The sequence below is a fragment of the Populus euphratica genome, unplaced genomic scaffold, assembly GCF_000495115.2.
Source record: "Populus euphratica unplaced genomic scaffold, PopEup_1.0 scaffold111.1, whole genome shotgun sequence".
NCBI lineage: Eukaryota > Viridiplantae > Streptophyta > Magnoliopsida > Malpighiales > Salicaceae > Populus > Populus euphratica.
In genome coordinates this window covers 1,363,908-1,386,226 of record NW_011499877.1, presented here as the reverse complement: position 1 = coordinate 1,386,226, position 22,319 = coordinate 1,363,908, and the positions used below count along the sequence as shown (strand labels likewise).

The 22,319-nt window shown below is 29.6% G+C and overlaps 3 protein-coding genes across 4 annotated transcripts; 2 read left to right on the top strand and 1 right to left on the bottom strand.

Moving 5' to 3' along the window:
- The first annotated feature begins 209 nt into the window (after window positions 1-209).
- LOC105128622 (basic helix-loop-helix (bHLH) DNA-binding superfamily protein) lies at window positions 210-3,554 on the top strand. Of its 2 annotated transcripts, none has more exons than XM_011030373.1 (6): window positions 210-703; window positions 1,144-1,347; window positions 1,577-1,642; window positions 1,916-1,984; window positions 2,093-2,170; window positions 2,746-3,092. In XM_011030373.1, exons 1-6 carry the CDS (start codon window positions 425-427, stop codon window positions 2,755-2,757), a joined length of 708 nt encoding a protein of 235 aa, XP_011028675.1. In that variant the 5' UTR covers window positions 210-424; the 3' UTR covers window positions 2,758-3,092. The 2 variants fall into 2 exon arrangements, with proteins under 2 accessions (XP_011028675.1, XP_011028674.1); XM_011030372.1 differs by lacking the exon at window positions 2,746-3,092 and adding an exon at window positions 3,230-3,554 and having other exon boundaries at window positions 212-703.
- A 181-nt stretch (window positions 3,555-3,735) lies between these two features.
- LOC105128621 (germin-like protein subfamily T member 2) lies at window positions 3,736-4,821 on the bottom strand. The gene has a single exon (XM_011030371.1). The coding sequence runs from the start codon at window positions 4,531-4,533 to the stop codon at window positions 3,871-3,873; it is 663 nt and encodes a 220-aa protein (XP_011028673.1). The 5' UTR covers window positions 4,534-4,821; the 3' UTR covers window positions 3,736-3,870.
- A 13,693-nt stretch (window positions 4,822-18,514) lies between these two features.
- On the top strand, window positions 18,515-21,497 carry LOC105128620 (serine/threonine-protein phosphatase PP2A catalytic subunit-like). Its single transcript, XM_011030369.1, has 6 exons — window positions 18,515-19,000; window positions 19,361-19,475; window positions 19,860-19,968; window positions 20,076-20,153; window positions 20,687-20,878; window positions 20,972-21,497. The coding sequence occupies exons 1-6, from the start codon at window positions 18,748-18,750 to the stop codon at window positions 21,143-21,145; spliced, it is 921 nt and encodes a 306-aa protein (XP_011028671.1). The 5' UTR covers window positions 18,515-18,747; the 3' UTR covers window positions 21,146-21,497.
- Window positions 21,498-22,319: the final 822 nt, after the last annotated feature.

Genomic DNA, 22,319 nt, shown 5'->3' with positions numbered 1-22,319 from the left:
ATTCCACATTAACTCAAGGATAAAATTAAAAAAAGTAAAATAACTTAAAATTTTTTTTAAAAAAATTACTGTGGATTAGGAAGCATAAAATCTCAGAAACTTTTAGTTTTTTTAATAAAATAATTAGCAGAGCAGTAACAATAATAATAATAATAATAATAATATGATGATGATGATGAGGAGGAGGAGGAGGAGGTTAAAGACTCGATAAATGCAGACAGGGATAAGATGCAGAGGGAGCATACTGCGCATATATAGTTAAAAAACAATCACTCTAGCTCAGTCTCTCTCTCTCTCCGAAGCACCGGGGAAAAAATAAAAAAACCCGCTCTCACTCCCAGTCTGACATTGAGGAAGCGTAAACTTATAGTTCACAGGTACACGCTGTCTTCTCTCTAGTGAATCCAATCCAATCCCATCCATTATGGATCCTCCATTGATAAACGAGACCTCCTTCTCTGCGGCGAACCCATCTTCCTACACATTAAATGAGATTTGGCCTTTCCCACCTCCTCCTCCTTCTTCCACTCGTTTGGGCCTCCGGATGGATAATTTGGCCGACCCAGATGGGTCCCTTGAGGAATCCACTTTGACAGATCAGAGTAGTGGAAATGGAACTAGGATTAGGAAGACCAGAGATTTCAGTTCCGAGAAGGATGACTCGTCCAAAATGGTTTCTACCACCACTAGCGCCAATGATTTGGTTTGTTTCTACTTCAGTTTCTTTTTATTCCTTTCGTTTGGTTTCTCGAAAGGCTGGATTTTTTTCTTTTCTTTTTTCTAGCTGGAATGGTTAGTTTAAGCCTGAAATGATAAATGTTCTGACTTTTTTTTTTTGCTGATGAAAATGTTTAAAGGGACTTTTTCTTAGATTGCCACTCTTTATATGTATAAACTGAATATAATAGCTCTTGAAAAAAGTTGAGTTTTGAGTTTGGGTTCTGTTAAATGGGAATTGAATTTTCTTCTATTTACTTGCTTTGCAATTATAAACCTTTGAATGGAGTTTAGGGTTGTTATTTATGGATTGAAATTTTCAGCCTTTTTGGACTTAAGATGTTAGGTTAGGAGATATAAATGAATTTTTCCTTGAATTGAAAATGATGCACGCTATTACCTTTCTTTTCTTTGTATTCGTGATAGAATGATTCAAATGGTAAGCGGAGGAAAATATCGGGATCAAGGAGTGAAAACAACGATTCAAGAGCTGAAACTGAAGCAAGTTCTGCTGCTAATAACAAGAAAGCTGAACAAAGCAGTAAACCATCAGAGCTGCCTAAGCAAGATTATATTCATGTCAGAGCAAGAAGGGGCCAAGCGACTGATAGCCACAGTTTAGCGGAGAGAGTAATTTGCTTCCGCCCTCTTAAATTTGCCAATTTTTAAATCGTTTCTCAATTTGAAAAAGAATGAACCAGGACTTTCATGTTCTTCGTATAAAATGTATTCAGGTTGATATGAAATTAAAATCATTTTGCTAGACCGTTGCGGACTTGTTTATCTGTTTGAGCCTTCAGACGTTTGAATGGTTATCATTTTTGAAACCTGTTGCTTACTGTAGACTTGCTTTTGACAGGCTCGGAGAGAAAAGATCAGTGAGAGGATGAACATACTCCAAGATCTGGTCCCTGGATGTAATAAGGTGCTCAATTGTCTTGCTGGTCTTCTCTTAGTCGTTTTACTAGTCCTGGAATTTTTTTTCAAACAACAATATTAAAGAAAGGGTCTAGGTAGACTTAGGATGAACCTGTTGACTTGTCTTTGCTGTGTTCCATACTGGGTCCCTTGTAATTTAGCTATCTCCTAACCGACAATATGGAGTATCCGAGGTGTCAACCTAAGTTCCTAATTCAGTGTCATCTAAATCACAATAATTTCCTAACGCAATATATGTATGTTTTATTCTTGTAACTAGGTTATCGGCAAAGCACTTGTCCTTGATGAGATAATTAATTATATCCAGTCACTCCAATGTCAGGTTGAGGTAGTATCCCTATCTTATAATGCTTATTGCCATTTCAAGACCATTTGTTTTCTTTATGCTCTGTTGAAGTTGAACTTGGATCTATTCTTTTTTAATTTGATTTTATAGTTCCTCTCAATGAAGCTAGAAGCAGTAAATTCAAGGATGAACACTAGCCCCATGACTGAACACCTTCATCCAAAAGATGTAAGTTGACATAACTTGATTGAGCACTTGAGTCATACATCATCATATAATTTATTTATCATAGTATGGGGGTAGTTTCTGGCATCTTTCTTACGATTGCTTTGCTATTGTTGATTCCCGTGTAATAACTATGACCACCAAGAAAATAAATGTGATATTGATACCGCCAGGGTGGAAAGTTAAGTGGTGAGCACTTGTCTTGGCTATTGACCCAGATTGCACCATTGCAATTTTAAATACTTGCTAGCTGATTTGTCTTTCATCTCTTGGTTAAGATTGTTGTTTCGAGGAGGGAAGAGCCTACGGATTAAAGACAAACTGCTTTGTTTTAAAATCTCAATTAAAGGTCTCTCTGTGTAGTGGTTTTGAAAGGCTGCCAAGAATTCTGATTGTTAGGCAATGCTTCCACTGTGCCCAACATGTGGTAGCTTGCACTGAATGTGAACAAGCTAACATCTTGTATTATTCAGTATTTCTGATATCTAAGAACCAGGATCTGTAATAAAGTTTTGTGTTTGGTGCAATTAGGAAAATTGCCCTAAAGAAATACTGAATTCCAACAGCTGTTGCCCCAGTTTTGCATGTAGGTTGACAGTTTTACACATGGGCACGCAAAAAGCAGCCAAAGGTTTCTCGTAGTGAGAGCAATATTAACCTCAAGAGAGGCTTCTTGCTGTCAATCTCATGTCATATTAACAATTGCTCATGTTTTTGAACAAGCAAACAAATGTATTCTATGGTGTATTCGTAATCCAGTCAAGGGACTCCATTACTTCTGTTTGGTTTTTCATCATTCCAGCCCACCCCCACCCCCCATGGGTGTCTGTTTGGGGAAGGAGGGAGGGGTGGGGTGGGGATTGTGCTCTCCTGCTTTTATATAGTTGATTCATATGTTCATTACCATAGAGCATTTACATATAAACGTAGTTTGAATGCGGCTTGCCTTTATAAACAAGGAGTGTTTGTTTTCTCACGAGGAGAGTATAGCTGTACCAGTAAATATTTCTGTTAGTTTTCTCTGTCGTGTGATTTGTTCAACCACTCGATTGCTTGTTGTAGCTTGGGGCACAGCCATTTGTAGCTACTGGAATGATATCTGGCCCACAACCAACAAGAGAATATGTTCAAGGATCCCAATCCGAATGGCTACATATGCAGGTTGGTGGAAGTTTCGAAAGAGCAACGTAATCAAGGAGCTAGATTTATTTAGTTTCTTTAGGGGAAATTTGTTACTGGCTTCCCCGTGCATAAATGTGTTTACTCATCTCATTTGTAGAAAATACATCTGATCTTTAATTGCATCGTATCATCTGACTGAATTTGCCTTTACGGATGTGTATCTAAACGGAATCTCCTAGAGCGAGTTCAGATAACCGTACCAAAAGGATTGTGCTTCTAATTTATAACTCTTCTACCTTGTTGTCGGAGTATGCTTGTTAAGGTGCAAAATCCATGTTTTGAATTGGGTGATTGTGGCGAAGGACAACTGATATACAAATGCATCGCATGTTTTTGTTATTACTCTAAAACCTAGCAGAAGGAAAAACGAAAATTGAAAGGACAAGTGAAAGAAACAAAGAAGGTAATAAGGATTAACAGAACATGGGAACAATAACCTCAATCTGATAATTTAGTTGTGAAGGGTATGGGAAAGGAGCAGAGACAAGCACAAGGATCACCTCGTAAATATGCGAGAACGCTCAAGAACTAAACTTGGATTTTATGTTGTCGATTACATCATTGCCTACTTGGAAGGCCTTGGTTAACACGTCATCGGGAATTGAAGGTCTTGAAGCAAAGAGAGTTGTTGGGACGACGGCTGACCCAGGCAAGTGACTGTTGAAAGCTGTAAAAAGGAGGGCCTTCCTTTCCCCAACATTTAGCTGAAAGTGAACAAGACCCTTAGGAACAACAAACATCTGCCCAACAGTCAATACTTTGGAATGAAACACATTGCTAGTTGTCACAAATCCTACAAGTAGCTTCCCTTCAATGACCACACCAGTCTCAGTTGCACGAGGATGTGAGTGAGGTGGGTTCAGTCCGCCGGGGGCGAAGTCTACTCGGTTCATGGAAATTCCAAGAGAATTGAGGCCGGGAAAGGCAAGGACATTTGCTGCAGTGACAGACCAACCAAATATGTTTGTTGTGTTTCCCTCTTTGCTTAACCCATCAAAGAAAAAATCATCTGAAGTTACTTTTGCCTCAGGTTTACAAGGGAAGCCATTTACAGACAGGGGGGCTTTTAAGTCTGCAACACAGAAGTCCTGCAGGAGATCTGGATCAGCTGAATTGATATGCAAGGGAAGAAGCAACAACCCTATCAGGGTACAGAGCAAGTGAAATGGTGGCATAGAGATCATGGCGGTTGCAAAAACAGTAGGCAGGCTGGAGATTGGAAAGTGAGTGAGCGGATACAGTAATATTCAGAGATCACTGGTCTTTACATGTTGCTCTTTTATCTCTTTCAGAACCCCATTAACAATCTTAGCCCCTAATATGTGCAAGTTGATCATGACCAAGAAAAATCGGTGCAGTTGATTGACTTGTGGCGCGAGTTGGCGAGATGGCGAAAGAAATGGTATAGAATGGAAAGGCTGGAGCTGAGATATTTTTAAAGAGAATTGAAATGGTCAATGACAATGAAATAACATATAATCAAAGTGATTTCCTTGCACCCATCCTGAAGAGGAAGTATAAATACGGGGTAAAAGGATTGTTCTTGAGCCAAAATTTTCTTCCGAAAACGTAATGTGCAACACTTAAGCCAATGGGATCTGGTCATTTTAGTAGTTGTTCCACTGTGGTCCTCGTTCTTGATGTCGATTGTTGGGAACTTAGTGGTTGGAGTAGTTGCATTCTTAGATATCTGTCTACTCTTTCTTAAATGGCTTTGGGAGACCTTTTGTTTTCTGGCGACGATCATGAAACAAGGTGCAACACTTTCATTTTTTTTTTCCCCCTCGGCTGCTTCAGAGATAGCTGAATAAAAGACTTCAGGCCCTCCAATTTGGGATTCCAGAAGGACAACTGACTCCAAGTGCAAGCGTAAATGTGATCAGACTTTTTAAAAATGACCAACACTACATGTAAGGATTCCATTTACTTCCATTTTATACAGCAGCAAGTACGTCAAACAACTTCGAAAAAACAAGCATCGTGAAAGATGGTTATCTCTAATCCAATGCAGATTTCCAGCATCTCACTTGGCAAATTCAGATCATGCCTACCCATTTCACATCAAGCACCATTTCTAAGGATCGGATATCATGTTCATTGGACAACTAACCATGGCTTCTCATTGATGGCATATCAGAACGTTTAATCCTATTCCAATAGCAGCAGCATGAAATCCATGTCATGTTACAGGCCACCAAAATTAATTTCTTGAAGGCTTTGAAGAAAATTGATGCGTGGTTTCAAAGTCCATAGTCAAATCTGCATTCTGTAAAACGTCCGCTAATCATGCTACTAGAAAGTTCAATCCAACTCATTAGCAGAAGAATAGAAGAATATAGCCAGATATGCACGCTAAGTTAAAATGGTGACAACTGCTTTAATAGCCACACAAGTGGATTCAGTAATTCTATTGCAGACCAAAAGCAATGCCCCAAATCTCATAGCACAAGCATAACCTAGTTAATAGCTGCAGCTCTCCTCTAGAAGAGGTTCAAAAGGGATCCCTCTCCCCTAAAACTGTCCAGAATAATACCCAAATCCTGGTACTATGTTACTTGAGACCTTGCAACTTCGTCGCTGACTCCTTCCATGGGGGGTGTAGTCAAGGATGCATGACTTTATTTTATTTAAAAAAATAATTTTTTTTGGTTTAATTTCTAAATTAAATTCTTCATTTATACATAAAAATGAAATATGTGTTCAAGCTAAATTACTAAAAAAATATGTGTATATGTTAAAACATAAACTGAATTACTTAGCTTAATACATACAAATTTAGGAGATTTAAAATAAATTATGACTAGAGAAAGCAAGAAATATTATGTGATCTTCATAGATGATTTTTAAAGATATACAAAACTTTACCTGCTTAGAAATAAAGGTGAAGTTTATAATATGTTCTTGTTATATAAAATAAAAATAAAAAATCTATCAAATAAAAAAAATCACACTAGTTAATAGGATAGAAAAGGTGAATATATTCTAATAAATGATTATTTATATATAAAAAAGATATAATACAAGAAATTACTCTATTTTATTTACCCGAATTAAAAAAAAAATTCATCTAGAGTTCAAGAAAACATATAACAAGTTCACACTCACAAGAGCAGCTCAGAACAAATGTTAGGAGGAAGCAAATCTTAGCAACTCGAAAAAATTTGGTTTACAAGAGAGATTCACATAGATAAAGCATCAAACCAAGAAAATATTGTTTCTTCTACTATTCTGCTTAAACTGACCATTTTAAGAAATTAAAATAATAATAATAAAAAAATATAATACATAGAAAGACAGCTACTATTGGTTGGATTTTTTAGAATTGGAGACAACAATTTAAAATATTAACTTGAGAACTACAAGTAATATAAACACATAACCTCTGGCTAGATTTAAACTGAGTTTCTGAACAAAGCCTTCTAAATTGTATCATATGATAAAAACCCAAGTAAGAATTAGTCATGAATGTAACAAAAAGTAATTATTTTTATCATAATATGATTAAAAAGATGAATTGAAAGATTCAATTTTTAATGGTCTTGGGATATGAGGGAAGGGTACATAGACTTGAAGGTCTCTTAGACTTTGAATCTCATTCAGATTGTTGATGATAATGGTAGTAGTTTTTTAATGAAAAGCGATAGTAGTGAAATTGGTAAAATATGCAAGATTGGATAGTCGTAGATAAATAATCAGTGTTTTTATTATGGGACAAATAAAATATTTTGCAATGCAAAAAAATTTTGCTCAAGTGTTGTCATTATATTTTAAAAAGCAAGAAAAACCTATGACCTGATATTATAGAAAAAAACACTAAAAAAATAATAATTGTCAATTTTTAGAAATTAAAATATAGAATGATGAAATTAGAAAAAAAAACTAATAAAAAAATACTAAAAATAAAGTACTAGTAAAATTAAGTGAGGTTGTCAAAACTTACTGGAAGTAGGATTATACGGACAAGATAATCAAATAGAATGAAAAAAATAAAATTTAATTTTAAAAATAATTGAATTTTAAAAGATAAAATAAAAAAGAATAAAAAAAACTTTAAAAGAAACTATTTTAAAACTTGGCTCAACCTGATATTTTGACTTATGACCAAGCCAAGTTTCAAAATAAATTGGAGGAGAATTAATCAAGTGTAAGATTGTTAAAAACTCAAGTTGACCTATATTTCAGTTAGCTTGAGGAAAATCTAGTAAAAAACCCATCAACTATTTTCTTTTTTTTTTCCTTTTAAAAATGGTATCATTTTGATTTTTTTTATAAAACAAAAGATTTTGGTTGGCTTATGTTAACTCGAGTCAACCTGCTTGACCCTTGACTTTATTATTATCCTAAATTGACTCCTAGGTAGAGCTTATAAACAATGAGAAAAAACTTAGGAGATCAAATCCCAATAATTAAAATGTCAATTATGAAATAAAAATAAAAATTGAAGAATAAAGAAATAGTACTTAAGAGAATAAGGTCCTTGTTTTAAAAAAAAAATTGAGAGGAAAAAAAATCTTAAATTGAAGGGTAAAATTAAAAGAATACTAATTTTCAATTAACTCAGTGATAATGAATGAATTTTTTTTAAAATAATGAAAAATAAATAAAGTTAACTCAATCCAACCTTTAAAAATTTATAATACTGATTATGAGACTGAATGATAACATAAAAATCTAACCTGAAAAATAACAATATAAAATTCATAACCAACCAAAATAATTAAGGATAAAATTGAAAAAATAAATAAAAAATAATAATTTAAAAAATATCAATTTAAAAAGAAAGATAACCAAATTTGACAAAAAAATCAAATCAAATCATAGGAGATGAAATTGAAAAACAATTTCAATTTAGAACAAAGATAAGAACAACTAAAAACAACAATAAGAAAATAAGGATCATATTTGATATAAAAATAAAATATCAAGGGATAAAATTTAAAGACAAATCAATTCAATAAATGATTCAAGATCAAATATATAACAATTAAAAGAATGAGGACCAGATCTCATATAAAAACCAAATGCAAAGGGATGAATTTGAAAACAAATAACATGATAAATGATTTAAGACCAAATACACTATAATTAAAAGAATGAGGATCGAATCTGATATAAAAATCAATTGTAAAGGAATGAAATTGAAAAAAAATTAACTTAGTAAATGGTTCAATGCAGAAAACATTATAATTAAAAGAATGAGACCTAATTTAACTTGACAAACAAATAGCCAAACTTTCTTCTTCTTTTATCACAATGGGTGGCATGACTTTCTAGGAGGAGAGAGAAGAAAGATGGAGAGAGGGAATGTAAACCCTCATATAAAATAATTATATCTTAATTTAGTAAAATAAAATAAAATACAATGGATATGTAATGATCAAATTAATTAGATTAAAAGAGAAATTATTTAATAGGAGAGGTGAAATTAAAAATAATAATAAAAGAGTAATGAGTTAATAAAGAGAAAGAGAAGTAGTGGGGTTAATGTTTTAATAAAAGGAATGGTGGGGTCAATGTGGAAATAGAAGTAAATATGAAGGGTTAAAAGAGAATTAAGGAAAACATGAAGGATTAGGGTGCAAATAACTAAAGTAAAAGGGGGTAAGATGCAAATAAGAAAAGAACATAATTATAAATAAAAAGAAATCTCTAGAATTCCTAGAGTAATGGATGGCAAAGGAGAGGAAGAAAGAGAAAAAAACATTTAAGAGGAAACCTTAAAAATTCATCCTTGAAATCCAAAAAAAAGTGAGAGTAAATGAGCTAAGAGCATTTCAAGCAAAATTTAGAAAGAAAACTTTGAGAAAACCTAAAGAATTACTAGAGGGAAAGGAAGGGTTAGAAGGAAGGATAGAGAAGAAGAAAAGTGGTTGTTTTCAATCTTTTGACTCGTTTTCTTTGTAATAGAAGGATTAGAAGAAGAAAGGAAGGGGAAAAAGAAAAGTGATCATTCTCAATCTCAATATCTTGACTAATTTGCATTATGTTAATATATGAATGCAATTACAATGATTAATTAACAACTTCCCAAGATTTTTTTTCTCAGTTTTAACTTGATGATTGTATGAATTTTACCTTAAAAGTTTGGAGTGCTACAGGGAAAACCCCTGGTCGAAGCTTCTCTGCATGTTGACTTGGCACACACGTCTCGTCATTGTGCTTGGGGTGGCAAGGTGCATCGGACGCCGCTTCTAGAACGGGGTGTTTGGTGCTGTTTTGGTACTACAAGTAACAATTATTTTTAAATATAAATAATAATTTATCTGTATAAAAATATCCAATTACCTCTGATCTTATCTAATATTTACAAAAAAACTATATTAAAATAACAAAATACCATTACATGCAGCCTTTTCTCTCTCCAAAATTTAAAGATAATGTCGTATTTTCATTGTTTTGAAAAAAAAAAAGATGGGATACTTTTCAATACATGTATATTTTTTATTCCCTCCCACTAGTATGACTATAACTTCACTATTTATTTTTTTTTAAAAAAATTCCCCACTCAAATGTAAAAATTTTGTGTTTTTAAAGGTAAATCAATATTTATATTGCAACAAAAAAAATAAATTCAAATGTAAAAATTTTGTGTTTTTAAAGGCAAATCAATATTTATATTGCAACAAAAAAACAAATGAACTATTTTTTCCTCAATTGTGTACTTAGCTAATTTTTTAGTTCAGGTGGGTTTTATTTTTAAACTGCTTTAATTTACAATATTCTATCTTACGAGTACTTAAAGAATGAGTTCATTTTATTTTATTTTATTTTTGTAATAAGCAACTCCTGGCCCTTTGTTGAGGCCCACTTCTCCACATTATTATTTTGCACCACTTTTTTAATCGAATTATTGTTTTTTATTTATTTATGCATGGAAGTTACATAAGCCTTTCCCGTGTGTGTTTGCACTACACCGCCCTTTGTATGACATTTTTTTTTCTTTTATGAAGACTAGAGTAGGATCGTTAATAATTCAATAAAAGTTTTGCATTGGATTAGACGAATGAAATATAGAGGACACAGAGGGTATACGTGGGTTGGATTTTTTATATTTATATTTTATTTATTATGTACAAAATTTAGATATTTATAAATTATTTATTGGGTATTCAATGAATATCTATTTTATACAATATCTATTTTATACTATATTTTATTGATCAATAAAAAATAAAATAGTTAATATATGTGTGTGTTTGTTTTATATCAATATTAAAGTATGTGTGTGTATATATATATATATCATATAGTATTAAAAATATCTAAATATTATACAAATATATTTATATAATATAAATATATATTTTGCATTAGGTTTGGGTGAGTTTCGGGTCGGGTTTGATATAATCACACCTACCCATTATTCATTGGGTCTAAAAAATTCATATCCATTCGAGTTAGTCGGGTTGGTATTTATCAAGTTCAAATTAAATTATCATTCCTAAAAACATTAGTCATGTGACTATATGTTGCTACGAGATATTTATTAAAATTTATTTTTACTTAATTATATAATAATTAAAATAAATAATTTTAACAATTTAAATTATAAAGGAATAAATTTTAATTTTCTTATAAATGTTTTGTTTTAACAAAAACACTTATTTTTTATAAGTAGTATGATTGTTGGAATGAAAGTCTAACCCCATTAAAGTAAATATTTGCAAGAATTTAAATGAATAAGAAAAAATATATATTTCTTTAGTCAAAACCCCCATCCCTTATTTATTTTATTTTTATAGCAAAAGAAGAATGGTTTTTTAAATAAAAAGCTTGGCATAGTATGAAAAATGTTTTTTTATTAAAAACAAAAAAAATCATTTTATGATAATTGTGACACAGTAGTATAAAAAAATAAAAGAGTACTTACTTTGAGAAAAATATATAAAAATTTTAAAAAATCATTCTTATTGAGTATTCATAAGTAGTTTATAATAAATTTACATTTTTTTATATAAATTAATTGACAACATTACCATAAAAAGATCAAATATCTTAATTGGATTATTTTTAAAATTTTATTTTAATAATCTTAATGAAAAAATATTTTAAAATAAAAAAATAAAATAAAAAATAAAAAATAAATATAAAACAAACTTTCAGAGCACGCGCACTTACACTTTTCTAACATGATTAAATACCTAAAATCACATCTATGGAACCACCCTTGCAAAGACAAACACATAGACAACAATATTATTGTTTTTCGATGCCATAATATGTGCTCAAAATCTTTCTCTCTCTTCACCTTTTTATAACAATTATCTTTTTTAAATATTCAAGGACTGAAACATGAAGAAAAATGACTTAAATGACTAAATTGTAAAGTGTGCAAATTAAAAGGACTAAAATGTAAAAAAAATATAAAAATATAGCAAATGAATGGTAAAAATGAGTTTGTATATAGTGATTTTTTAACAATAAAAATTATGTCATTTTAGTTTTTTTTACTAGCCTTGGTTTTAGAGTTTCATTGCAGGTCAAATTATTTTTTTGTACAAAAAAATATTTAGGTATTAAGATAAGGTTAAAAAATAACATAAAAAACTAGTCACGAAAAATATATAACAATGCTAATTAGAATTAAGCTAATATAGGATATTCCACTAAATTTGTTGCCCATATTATATGATTGGAATAACCCAATAAAAAAATAAAGAGAATTATAATTTAAAAAAAAAAACAATTGTGTCAATTTTTTAAATTTTAACTTGAGTTATTAAACCTGAAACACACAATCTAAAAAAAATCTTGAAGTCTAATTTTTAATAAATTAAATATTAATGTATAATTTTTTTTAAAAAACTCAATAATACAAAAGGATTTAAAATAATAATAATTAAAATAATAAGATTAAAACTACTGCTAGTATTATTAATAAGTAATATAATAATAATAATTATTTTTTAGAAATTTTACTACTACTACTATTATTATTACTACTATTTTTATAACCATTACCACTATCATTATCACTATTATTATTATGACAATTATCACAACTAATATTAATAATATTTTGATTATCATCACCATTTTTTTTCTTCTTCATCACCCTCATATTATTATTATTATTATTATTATTATTATAACCATAACTTTATTATTATTACCAATATTATTTCAATTATTATTACTACCACTATTATTATCATTATAACACACTACTATTATTATTACTATTACCACCATTATCATCACTATTAATATAATTTTTAGTATCATCATCGTCATCACCATCATTACTAATACTACTATTATTTTTATTATCACCACTATTACCATCATAACAAAATATCACGATCACTATTATTATTGTTATTATTTTTATTACTATCACTATTTTTATCACTACCACCACTATTATGATCATTATTTTCATAACCACCACCACAATCATCAATAATATTATTACTATTATTATTTTTATCACCACTACTATTATTATTGCTAGTATTACATTATTTTCATAACTATTATTATTATTATTATTATTATTGAAAAAAATAAAAACCTTCAACTTAATTTGAAGGATAAAATTAAAAACAATAAATTTTTTAACAAAAAAGCCAAAGAAAACAATAAGAAATAAAAAGAAGAGGGATCAAATTGAAGTCCTTATTATTATCATTGAAAAAAAAATCATAAACTTAACTTGAACTAGAAGTAATAAAAACTTTGACAAAATGACAAATAAAATAAAAAATCTAAAGAAAAAGGACCGAATCGAAACATATTATATATACAAATTAGAAACCAATGGTTAAATTGAAAACCAAAAAAACCTTTCACAATAGGAAAAATAACAAAATTGCTAAAATAGAAATTAAAATGACTGAATTTAAAATACCTATAATAATGAGGACCATATTGCTTTTTTCAGGGTGAGAGAGAAATGAGTGGAAAAAAAAGAATCATCAATGAAAAATCAGCCACTTTTTGACTCCACAGGCCACTAGTTATGGAAAAGGATATAGCAAGGCATCAAATGATTCAACAAAAAGATAATTTTTACCACTGTGAATCGTTGCAAGTGCCACCCAAAATACATAACGAGTTGGCGCATGCTGTACAAGCGCCATCAACTTTTTCAAAATAAAAAAAATATTATTTTAATATTAAATTACACCACTACACTCAACAAACCGACAATTAGCAAAAAACCGAGAGTAAAAGACCTTATTATCCCTGACCCTAATGAATTAAATTTATTAGATGTAGGAGTACATGAGTAATTCTACCATGCATTAAAAATAGAAAATACCTATATACCCTTACTTGAAATTATTGGTTTTTTTACTCCTCAGGCTATTTTTGTTATTTTACTTTTTATTACAATATTGAAAATACAAAAATACCCTCAAACAAACCATTAATGACTAATTTGCCATGTAAAAAATACCAAAATGCCCTTGAATTAAAGGCAAACCATTTTTTTTTTATTAAAGCTATAAATGTCATTTCACTATTGTAATGAAGAGTAACATAATTCTATAGCCATAATGAATATGCCTTCTCCTTTAGTATTTTTTTTATATAAATACTATATGATAGAATATTTCTATAGTATAATATGGGATAAAAAAGAAGAATTGGAAAAGCAAAATGTTGAATGATTTCCATACTCATCCAATTAACCCTTCTTTTCCAATTTTTCTATTTTGTAATGATTCAAAATGAAGAATATTTCTTTTTTTTAAAAAAAGTACAAAGCTAGAATGGGAAAAAAAGCTTTAATAGTTCATTATCTCCTCTTTATATCATTTTTATTAAATTATTATATCTCTAATTATATCAATTTAAACCATAAGTTAAGAATTTATGTTCAATACGTGTCTTCCTGTAGTATCTTCTCATCCAAACTAGGAGAATTTCAACATTTTATTTGTTCATTACAAAACCTAAATCATGTGGAGAAATCATTCTACATTAGCTTTGATTTACTATGAATTGTAATAATAAACTGAATTGACTTTAAAAAAATCACACAGTGTTGTCTTTTAAGGGTAAAATAGTCTTTAGTCTTTCCATAATTTTTTGCATTGTGAAATTAATTGATTACTCTTAAAAGCAAAAACAAAATACCTTTGGTACAAGTTTTTTTTGAGAATTTCCTTTTGGTGTGCACAATGTAACTACTCTATTATCCCTAATAAAAATAAAAATAAAAATCATAGGCTTGGCTTTAGAGGTATGTTAGGCATATTGGTATTTTCATATTTCAAATTAGTTGAAGCAAATGTTATTATAATATCTAGTATTGCAAATCTAATTAAAGATCATAGAAAAGCACATATTATGTTTCAAAGAAGCAAAATTATATATAACAATGCATTATTTTCTAATTAATGGTAAACAAATCTATTAAGTTCTAAAGATATATTTTATAATGGTTATCATATCAAGACTGCTAATAAAAATATAACATTTCTTTATATTATGTTGGTTATCTTAAACAAAAAGCATGCAGTGAAAAACTTGTCACAATTCTCTTCTAGATTATATTATACATATATTAATCCAATAAAATTTATTAGACCCAAAAAATCTTACACTTTAGTGCCATCCAGAAACTAAATAATGAGAAGAATTATTGAAACTTCCAATGACACTTATTAAAAGATCAAAAAACTTTTTTTTGTTAAATAATTTTTATATTCTATTTATTTATGCTCAAGAAAAAAATGACCACCATGTCATCCTTAACTAAAGTTGAAATTGAATTCCCTTCATTTATAAAATGAATTCAATAAGATACATATGGATCTATTATTCTATCAGGTGAACCATTTTAATATTTTAATATATTAAAATATATCTCTACACATCAATCACGTGTTTGTTTATTATTTACTTAAAATGTTATATTTGCAAGATTTTTTATACAAGTAATTTGATTCACATTTTCTAGATTATACAATTAAAAAAAATTCATATTGATAATGTATAAGAATCTACTTCTAAAACATTTAATGATTATTACATGTTAATTGGAATTATAGTTGAATATTTTTAATTAAATGCCTATAACTAATTATTAAACCATTACTTATAAGAACTAAATTGTTTTAAGAACTTATTATATTACATGTTGCAATGCTAGTATGGACTAAGCCAACTGCTTATCATGAATACTTCATATTATAATTAGTTTCTGGTTAGCAATAAAATATATTCTATTTGAGAATTTTAAGTTATGTAATATGTTCTAATCGCTCAAAAACATCTAAAAATAAATCAATAAAAAAGAGTAGAAATCTATATTGAATTTAAATCCTTGTTAATTATTAAATATCTTGAATTATTGACTACAAATGCTTTTTTAATATGTTTTGTTGTTTGTTAAAATGATGAAGCAATGTTTTCAAAATTAAAGGGAGACAAAAAAAAGCTAGAAAAATAAGAACTTATATGGGATGCATCATTACTATATCATTTTGATTTTTGCACAAATTAATATAAACCAAAAGTTTAGAAAACTATTCATTTGCAAAGGATTGCAAATCAATTACTAAATGCATTTGCTAATATTAAAAAAAAAAAGACTAAATCATTTGCACCATCTTTAAATGATCCCGCTCAAATTGAAGGTGTAAAAGAACAAGTTATTAACATATTAGTAAATAAGTCCATTGCATGCCAAAAATATGATCAAATTATCAATTCCATAAATAAAAATCAAAGAAAAAAAGCAGTAAAATAAAAAAATTTGCATTTATATTATTATTAGTACCTTTAAAGAGGTTATAACACAAAAAAAAGTTGTGGACATATTTGAAGAAACAACTCTAGTATTGAATTAGGTACCTAATAAAAATAATATAAATAATATAAATACTAAGAATGTAGAAATTTCTATAAGTTATATCATTATAGGAAAAGAATATAACCAAAATGAAAATGTTATTGATCAAATATTTGCATATAGAATTGCTATTGATTTGATAAAAAAACAAAATAGAAAACTTGAATCAAAGTCCGTTCAAGAATGTCTATATAAAAATAATTGGCTAAAGTGAAAAGATCAAATTTTTGCATGTACAATACCTACTAATTTAATAAAAAGTCAAAATAAGGATCTTAAATCAAAGTCCATTCAAGAAAGTCAACATAAAAATAATCGGTTAAAGTGAAAAGATGTAAATTAGACATAACTAAATTCACTAGTAAAACATAAAGCTTATGGATTAATAGTCTGAACTTCAAGCAATGCCAAATTTGTAAGACTTAAGCGAGCATTTATATAAAAATAAAATAAAAATAATGAGTTTTTAAGGTTTAAAGGATGACTTATAGAAAAAGGTTTCTCACGCATACTTGAAATTAATTTTAATAAGGTATATTCTTTCAAGGTTGATGTGATTATATTTAAAATTTTAATTATCTTATTAATTTCTAAATGGCTTCATGTGTTTTATGAATGTTGTAACAACTTACTTGATAGTGTTAATTATTTGAAAGTTTTTAAAGAACTAAAAGTATCTAGAATATATTTTAGTTGATACTTATATTCATTGATATTTTCATATACGTATGGTCTTGAAGTACTATATTTTAGTGTAATTGATTCATTAATATATCTTAACTATATGAGATCAAATATAATATTTTCTACTAGTTTATTAGCAAGATATAACTCAACACCAGTAAGATATAGATATTGAAATGATGTTTAAATATATATTTCATTATTTTTATAAAATAATTTATATAAAATTATTATATTTAAAAACTTAAACTCATAATTTGTTGGATATGCAAATATCAGGTATTCTCCTGTTCTATATAAAGGTCACTCTCAAATAGTATAATTTTGATATATAATAGTATTTTTATATATTAATGCTTTACAAAAAAATAAAAAAACTATTATTATCACTTCTTCAAATCATATTAAGATACTAGCACTTCATTAAATAGGCTAAAACTATATATAATTGAGATATTTGGTTAAATATATTTAGAAAAAATATAGTCTTTCAACAAGTAAAGAGAGCACAATAGTGTTATCCACATTACTCAAATAGAAAAAAGTTATATTAATGGTGATAAAATCAAACTAATATCATCAAAAATATTTTCTGCACATTAATAATATAAGAAAATTCAAAAAAATATTAATTAAATACAGTCAAATACAAATCTAGCAAAGTTGTTTATAAAACATTGTTTTCTGTATATTTCGAAAAACTCACACACAAGATTGACATCCTTGGACTCCAATATGCTAATACACTCATACGAGGGAGATATAAATGTGCATTGTTCTCTTTTTTCTTTATCTAGGTTTTGTCTTATTAGATTTTCCTAGCTTTTCTTTTAGGATTTTTGTCTTTTAAAGTCTTTCATAGTAAGGTTTTAACGAGATATTCTTTTAAGAAATGAATGCCCAAGAGGGAGAGTTTTGGATGTATTATTATATGGTTTAAATTCTATTTAATCATAAAAAATAGGAAAAAACAAATCAAATAAAAACCCTCTAATTTCAAATAAAAAATAATTATTCAAAAAATACTCATCTTTCTTTTCTCTCAAAAATCCTTCGGCTTCTCTTAACATCTCTTTCTTTTCTTCCACATTAGTCCACAAAAAGAGGAAAACTAAGAGTTAATAGTAACCAATCCATGGCATTTAAAACATTGTTTTTATCATGAAATAATTTATAAATTCTATTTTTACACTAAAACAAATATAAAAATATAAATGATTCACGAATTAAAAGCAAAATAGTTTAATTCAATTTAATTTTACAGTTACTCCAAACCCTACAATTGAATTAAATTATATGATTTAATATTTTATTTTACATATAAAACTTACAATAAATTATTAATTAAATTAAATTCCACCTCCACAGTTAAGCAGTTAAGCGACTGCAAACTAAAAATAAATAAATTTGAACTTTACGGTATTGCACCATTAAGGGGCTGTATGAGAATGCAGTTTAATTTTTATTTTTAAAAAATTTAATTTTTTTAATTTTTAATTTTTATTAAAATTTAATATATTATGTATGTTTTTTTGAACCGTTTTAATATATTGATTTTAAAAATAATTTTTTTAAAATAAAAAAATTATTAATACGTATTTTAATATAAAAATTATTTAAAAAATAATAATTATGAAAGAGAGAGAAGGGACCGACATTAAGAGAGAAACAAAATTATTACACTAAGCTGCGAAAAAACCAAAGAAAAAAGATCCCATTCCTGCCGATCTTTTTACCTGTGTTTTCTCCCAATAAAAGCTTGAACCCTAAATAGCAACCTCTAAATAAAATCCCCAATCTCTGTCTGGTACCGTCCGGTCCGGACGATGACCTGAAACATTCCCCCACCCCAAAAAACGCAAATAAACTCTATTCGATTCAATCAATCGAAAGTCTCTTTGGAGAAAAGATGCCGTCTCACGTGGATCTGGACCGTCAGATCGAGCACTTGATGCAGTGCAAGCCTCTAGCTGAAGCGGAAGTGAAAGCACTGTGTGAGCAAGCCAGAGCGGTCCTTGTGGAGGAATGGAACGTTCAGCCTGTCAAATGCCCAGTAACTGTCTGTGGTGATATTCATGGTCAATTCCATGATCTTGTCGAACTCTTTCGCATCGGTGGCAACGCTCCCGACACCAATTACCTCTTCATGGGCGACTACGTAGGTCCGTCTCTCTTGTTTAACAATAATATTAATGAGTATGTGTAAATGATGAAAGATAAGAATATTATTGAGTGTATTAATTATTTTTTGTAAGAAACCAAGAGCTTTTGCACCTGATAATCCATTATTTGTGGGACTCATAGCTTAACGCTTAAGAGTAATGAAAGCGGTACTTGTGCTGTTTTAGATAATCCAAATATCCTGAAGAGGTTTCTTTTACAATCTGAATATACCTAGGTGGAGTTTTTTTGGCTCTAAACTTTGGTAGCTAAGCTTATATGTCTCAATTTTTTATATTGTTTTAGTTCTTTACATTGCGGAGATCACCACCATGTTTACCTTTTTTTGGGGGAATTTGCAGATCGAGGATATTACTCTGTGGAGACTGTCACACTTTTAGTGGCACTGAAAGTTCGATATAGAGATAGGATCACAATTCTAAGAGGAAATCATGAGAGTCGTCAAATAACTCAAGTGTAAGAGTCTTGTTCATTTTATGCTCACCCAATTATTGATGCAATGCTATTCACCATTGGTGAAATGATCTGTTCACCAAGTTACTTTGTCAAACACGGATCTCACCCATGTTTTGTTAAGTTAAAAGTTTTTGAAATAGAAGAATAACTGTGCTGCTTAAATGTCCTATTTAAACGCATGCCAAATTGAAATGTACTAGTGCAGATAACATTCATCAATTGTTTCCTTCATCTTTTTTGTGCATACAAGCCAGTTAATTAAATTAACATCCATTTGAAAGAGGAGAAGCGAATGCAAGCCATGAAGTTGTTGGTGTTTTAGTCATTTTGTTACATTGCATCATCATATATGCAACACATCAATATCTCATTATTTCTCTTCAGGTATGGATTTTATGATGAATGCTTGAGGAAATATGGAAATGCTAATGTCTGGAAATATTTCACCGACCTCTTTGATTACCTCCCACTTACAGCCCTAATTGAGAGTCAGGTTTAAATTCTAAAATTGTCTTACCCTTGTTTATGCGCTTGATCCTGGTTTTAGTTTTAAATTAGCCCCATGGTTTTATCTGATAACCATTTGTTATTACCTTGTAGATCTTCTGCTTGCATGGTGGTCTTTCCCCATCTTTGGACACATTGGATAATATCCGTTCCCTGAACCGTATGCAGGAGGTACACCTGCATTCATCACGCTACTTTTATTGGATTGATATTTGATGACATCCTTGCCAACTCAGTTTTGTTTGCTTTCAAATCACTTATTCTCTGACTGCAAACCTTTTTCATTTGCATGTCAAACTGGTTTACCTGATGTGTCTTAGCATAAGAAGATTACAGGCAAAACCAGTTATATAATCTTTTTCCACTGTTTTGATTTATGTGAATATTGCTTATTTCCCCCCTTTCTGTTTGTAAAATTTTCTGCCCTCATCATCTACAGGTGGTGGAGTTTTGTGAAATTTAGCATTAAGCTTATTAATTGAAGTAATATCTTGGAAAGTTTGTACTGATTGAGACATCGCTCAGATTCATTTAAGAGAACTGAAGAGACTGTATGTACTTTGTCAATTATATGACAAACACAGCCTTTGTGAGCTGTTTTTGTTTCTTGTAGTATACATGACTAGCTGGTTTGATTACCACATATATCTTTCCCTTATTGCTGCAAATTCGATTTTGCTGCTTTATTCTCATTGCATTATTAGGTGCCTCATGAGGGTCCAATGTGTGATCTCCTTTGGTCTGATCCGGATGATCGTTGTGGATGGGGAATTTCTCCTCGTGGGGCTGGATACACCTTTGGACAGGATATCTCTCAACAGTTCAACCACACTAATGGGCTCACTCTCATTTCTAGAGCTCACCAGCTTGTCATGGAAGGATACAATTGGTCCCAGGTTTGTGGGGGCTCCCGATTGAAAATATTATTTTATTTAGCTATGAAGTTCTGAAATTCTACCTTCACTATTATCTATTTCAAATTGTTGCAGGACAAGAACGTGGTGACAGTGTTCAGTGCGCCAAATTACTGCTATCGCTGCGGGAATATGGCTGCAATACTTGAGATTGGGGAGAATATGGAGCAGAATTTCCTTCAATTTGACCCAGCACCTCGTCAGATTGAACCTGATACCACACGCAGAACTCCTGACTATTTTTTATAATTTGCATAGTTTACCCCCAGATGGCAAAATTTTCAAAGTTATGGTTGTGGTTTTGTAGATGCATGTTACAGAATAGAGGATTTTGGTGCTTACTCAAGGAAGAGACAAAAACAAACATCATCATTGTTATTCTTCTGGTCAGAACTGTTTAATTTTTCTGCCTTCTTGTGAATTTATAGGTTTACTTTGTAGGTGGTTTTTGTCTTGTATTTTAGGAAGTTAAAGGAGCAGCAATAACAATGCATTCATCTTATAGTTGATACCCCTTGGTCAAACAAAAACTCTGCTTTCGAACTGTTAAAGTTGATGTGGGTGCTGTAATTTGAACAGGTTTCATTTTTGTTTATTTTAATTTCCTGTCTGCTGTATTCTTTTTAATATATACTCCCTCAGTATTGTCTTTATGTTTTTTTTCTTTTTTCTTTTTCCTCTTGAAAGCATATATGCCGCCTTTCTTGCATTTGAACTTTAGTTCAATTTAATGAATATCTGAAAATAGGAAAAATTCACCAAGTCCGTCATTTTGGGTGGAAAGAATGGAGATAACATCCCCTGTGATATTTAGGGAACAACTGAAGTCATTTGTTGAAAACTGTATCTTAATTGAAATAAAATACAAGTGTTTTTTTCTTTTGATTTTTTGGGAGCGCAGCTCGATTAAAGGATTTAAAAATAATTAAAATATTGCTAGATAATTACAAAAAACTTTTTATAGTTTATTTATTTTTTCATTTTGCTGCTTGTTCTTTACACTTTACATTCTAAATTAATCAAGTATAAAACTACCTTTATAAATAAAACATAGCAATCCCAACTTCAAACCAAAACCCTAGCCTCTTACAGAATCTGCATATCAGAAATCAAAGTTCTAAGTAATTCTAATAGATTAGAAAGCTCCTTTCCAGTAGATTTAATTGCTGGAAATCAAAGTAAAGAAAAAAAATAATCCTGAATACACCAAGTTATGTTTTTTTTTTTTTAACAAAATTCAAGCAACCCCGCAACACAAAATTCATTAAAAATAAACAACTTACATTCTCAACAATGAAACGATCGATTTTAGATTATTGTTGATGGATCTGAAAGATGATGGCTTGATAAAAAAAAAAGAAGATAAATGACAAACTTTGATCTTCTGAAAGGCATGAAAAGTTACAATGTTTTGATTGATTGA

Coding starts and splice junctions, on each gene's coding strand:
- LOC105128622 (XM_011030372.1), top strand. CDS start 425: ATGGATCCTCCATTGATAAACGAGACCTCCTTCTCTGCGGCGAACCCA. Junction 704..1,143: donor CCACTAGCGCCAATGATTTG/GTTTGTTTCTAC, acceptor TATTCGTGATAG/AATGATTCAAATGGTAAGCG. Junction 1,643..1,915: donor TGGTCCCTGGATGTAATAAG/GTGCTCAATTGT, acceptor TCTTGTAACTAG/GTTATCGGCAAAGCACTTGT.
- LOC105128621 (XM_011030371.1), bottom strand. CDS start 4,533: ATGATCTCTATGCCACCATTTCACTTGCTCTGTACCCTGATAGGGTTG.
- LOC105128620 (XM_011030369.1), top strand. CDS start 18,748: ATGCCGTCTCACGTGGATCTGGACCGTCAGATCGAGCACTTGATGCAG. Junction 19,001..19,360: donor CTTCATGGGCGACTACGTAG/GTCCGTCTCTCT, acceptor GGGAATTTGCAG/ATCGAGGATATTACTCTGTG. Junction 20,154..20,686: donor CCCTGAACCGTATGCAGGAG/GTACACCTGCAT, acceptor TTGCATTATTAG/GTGCCTCATGAGGGTCCAAT.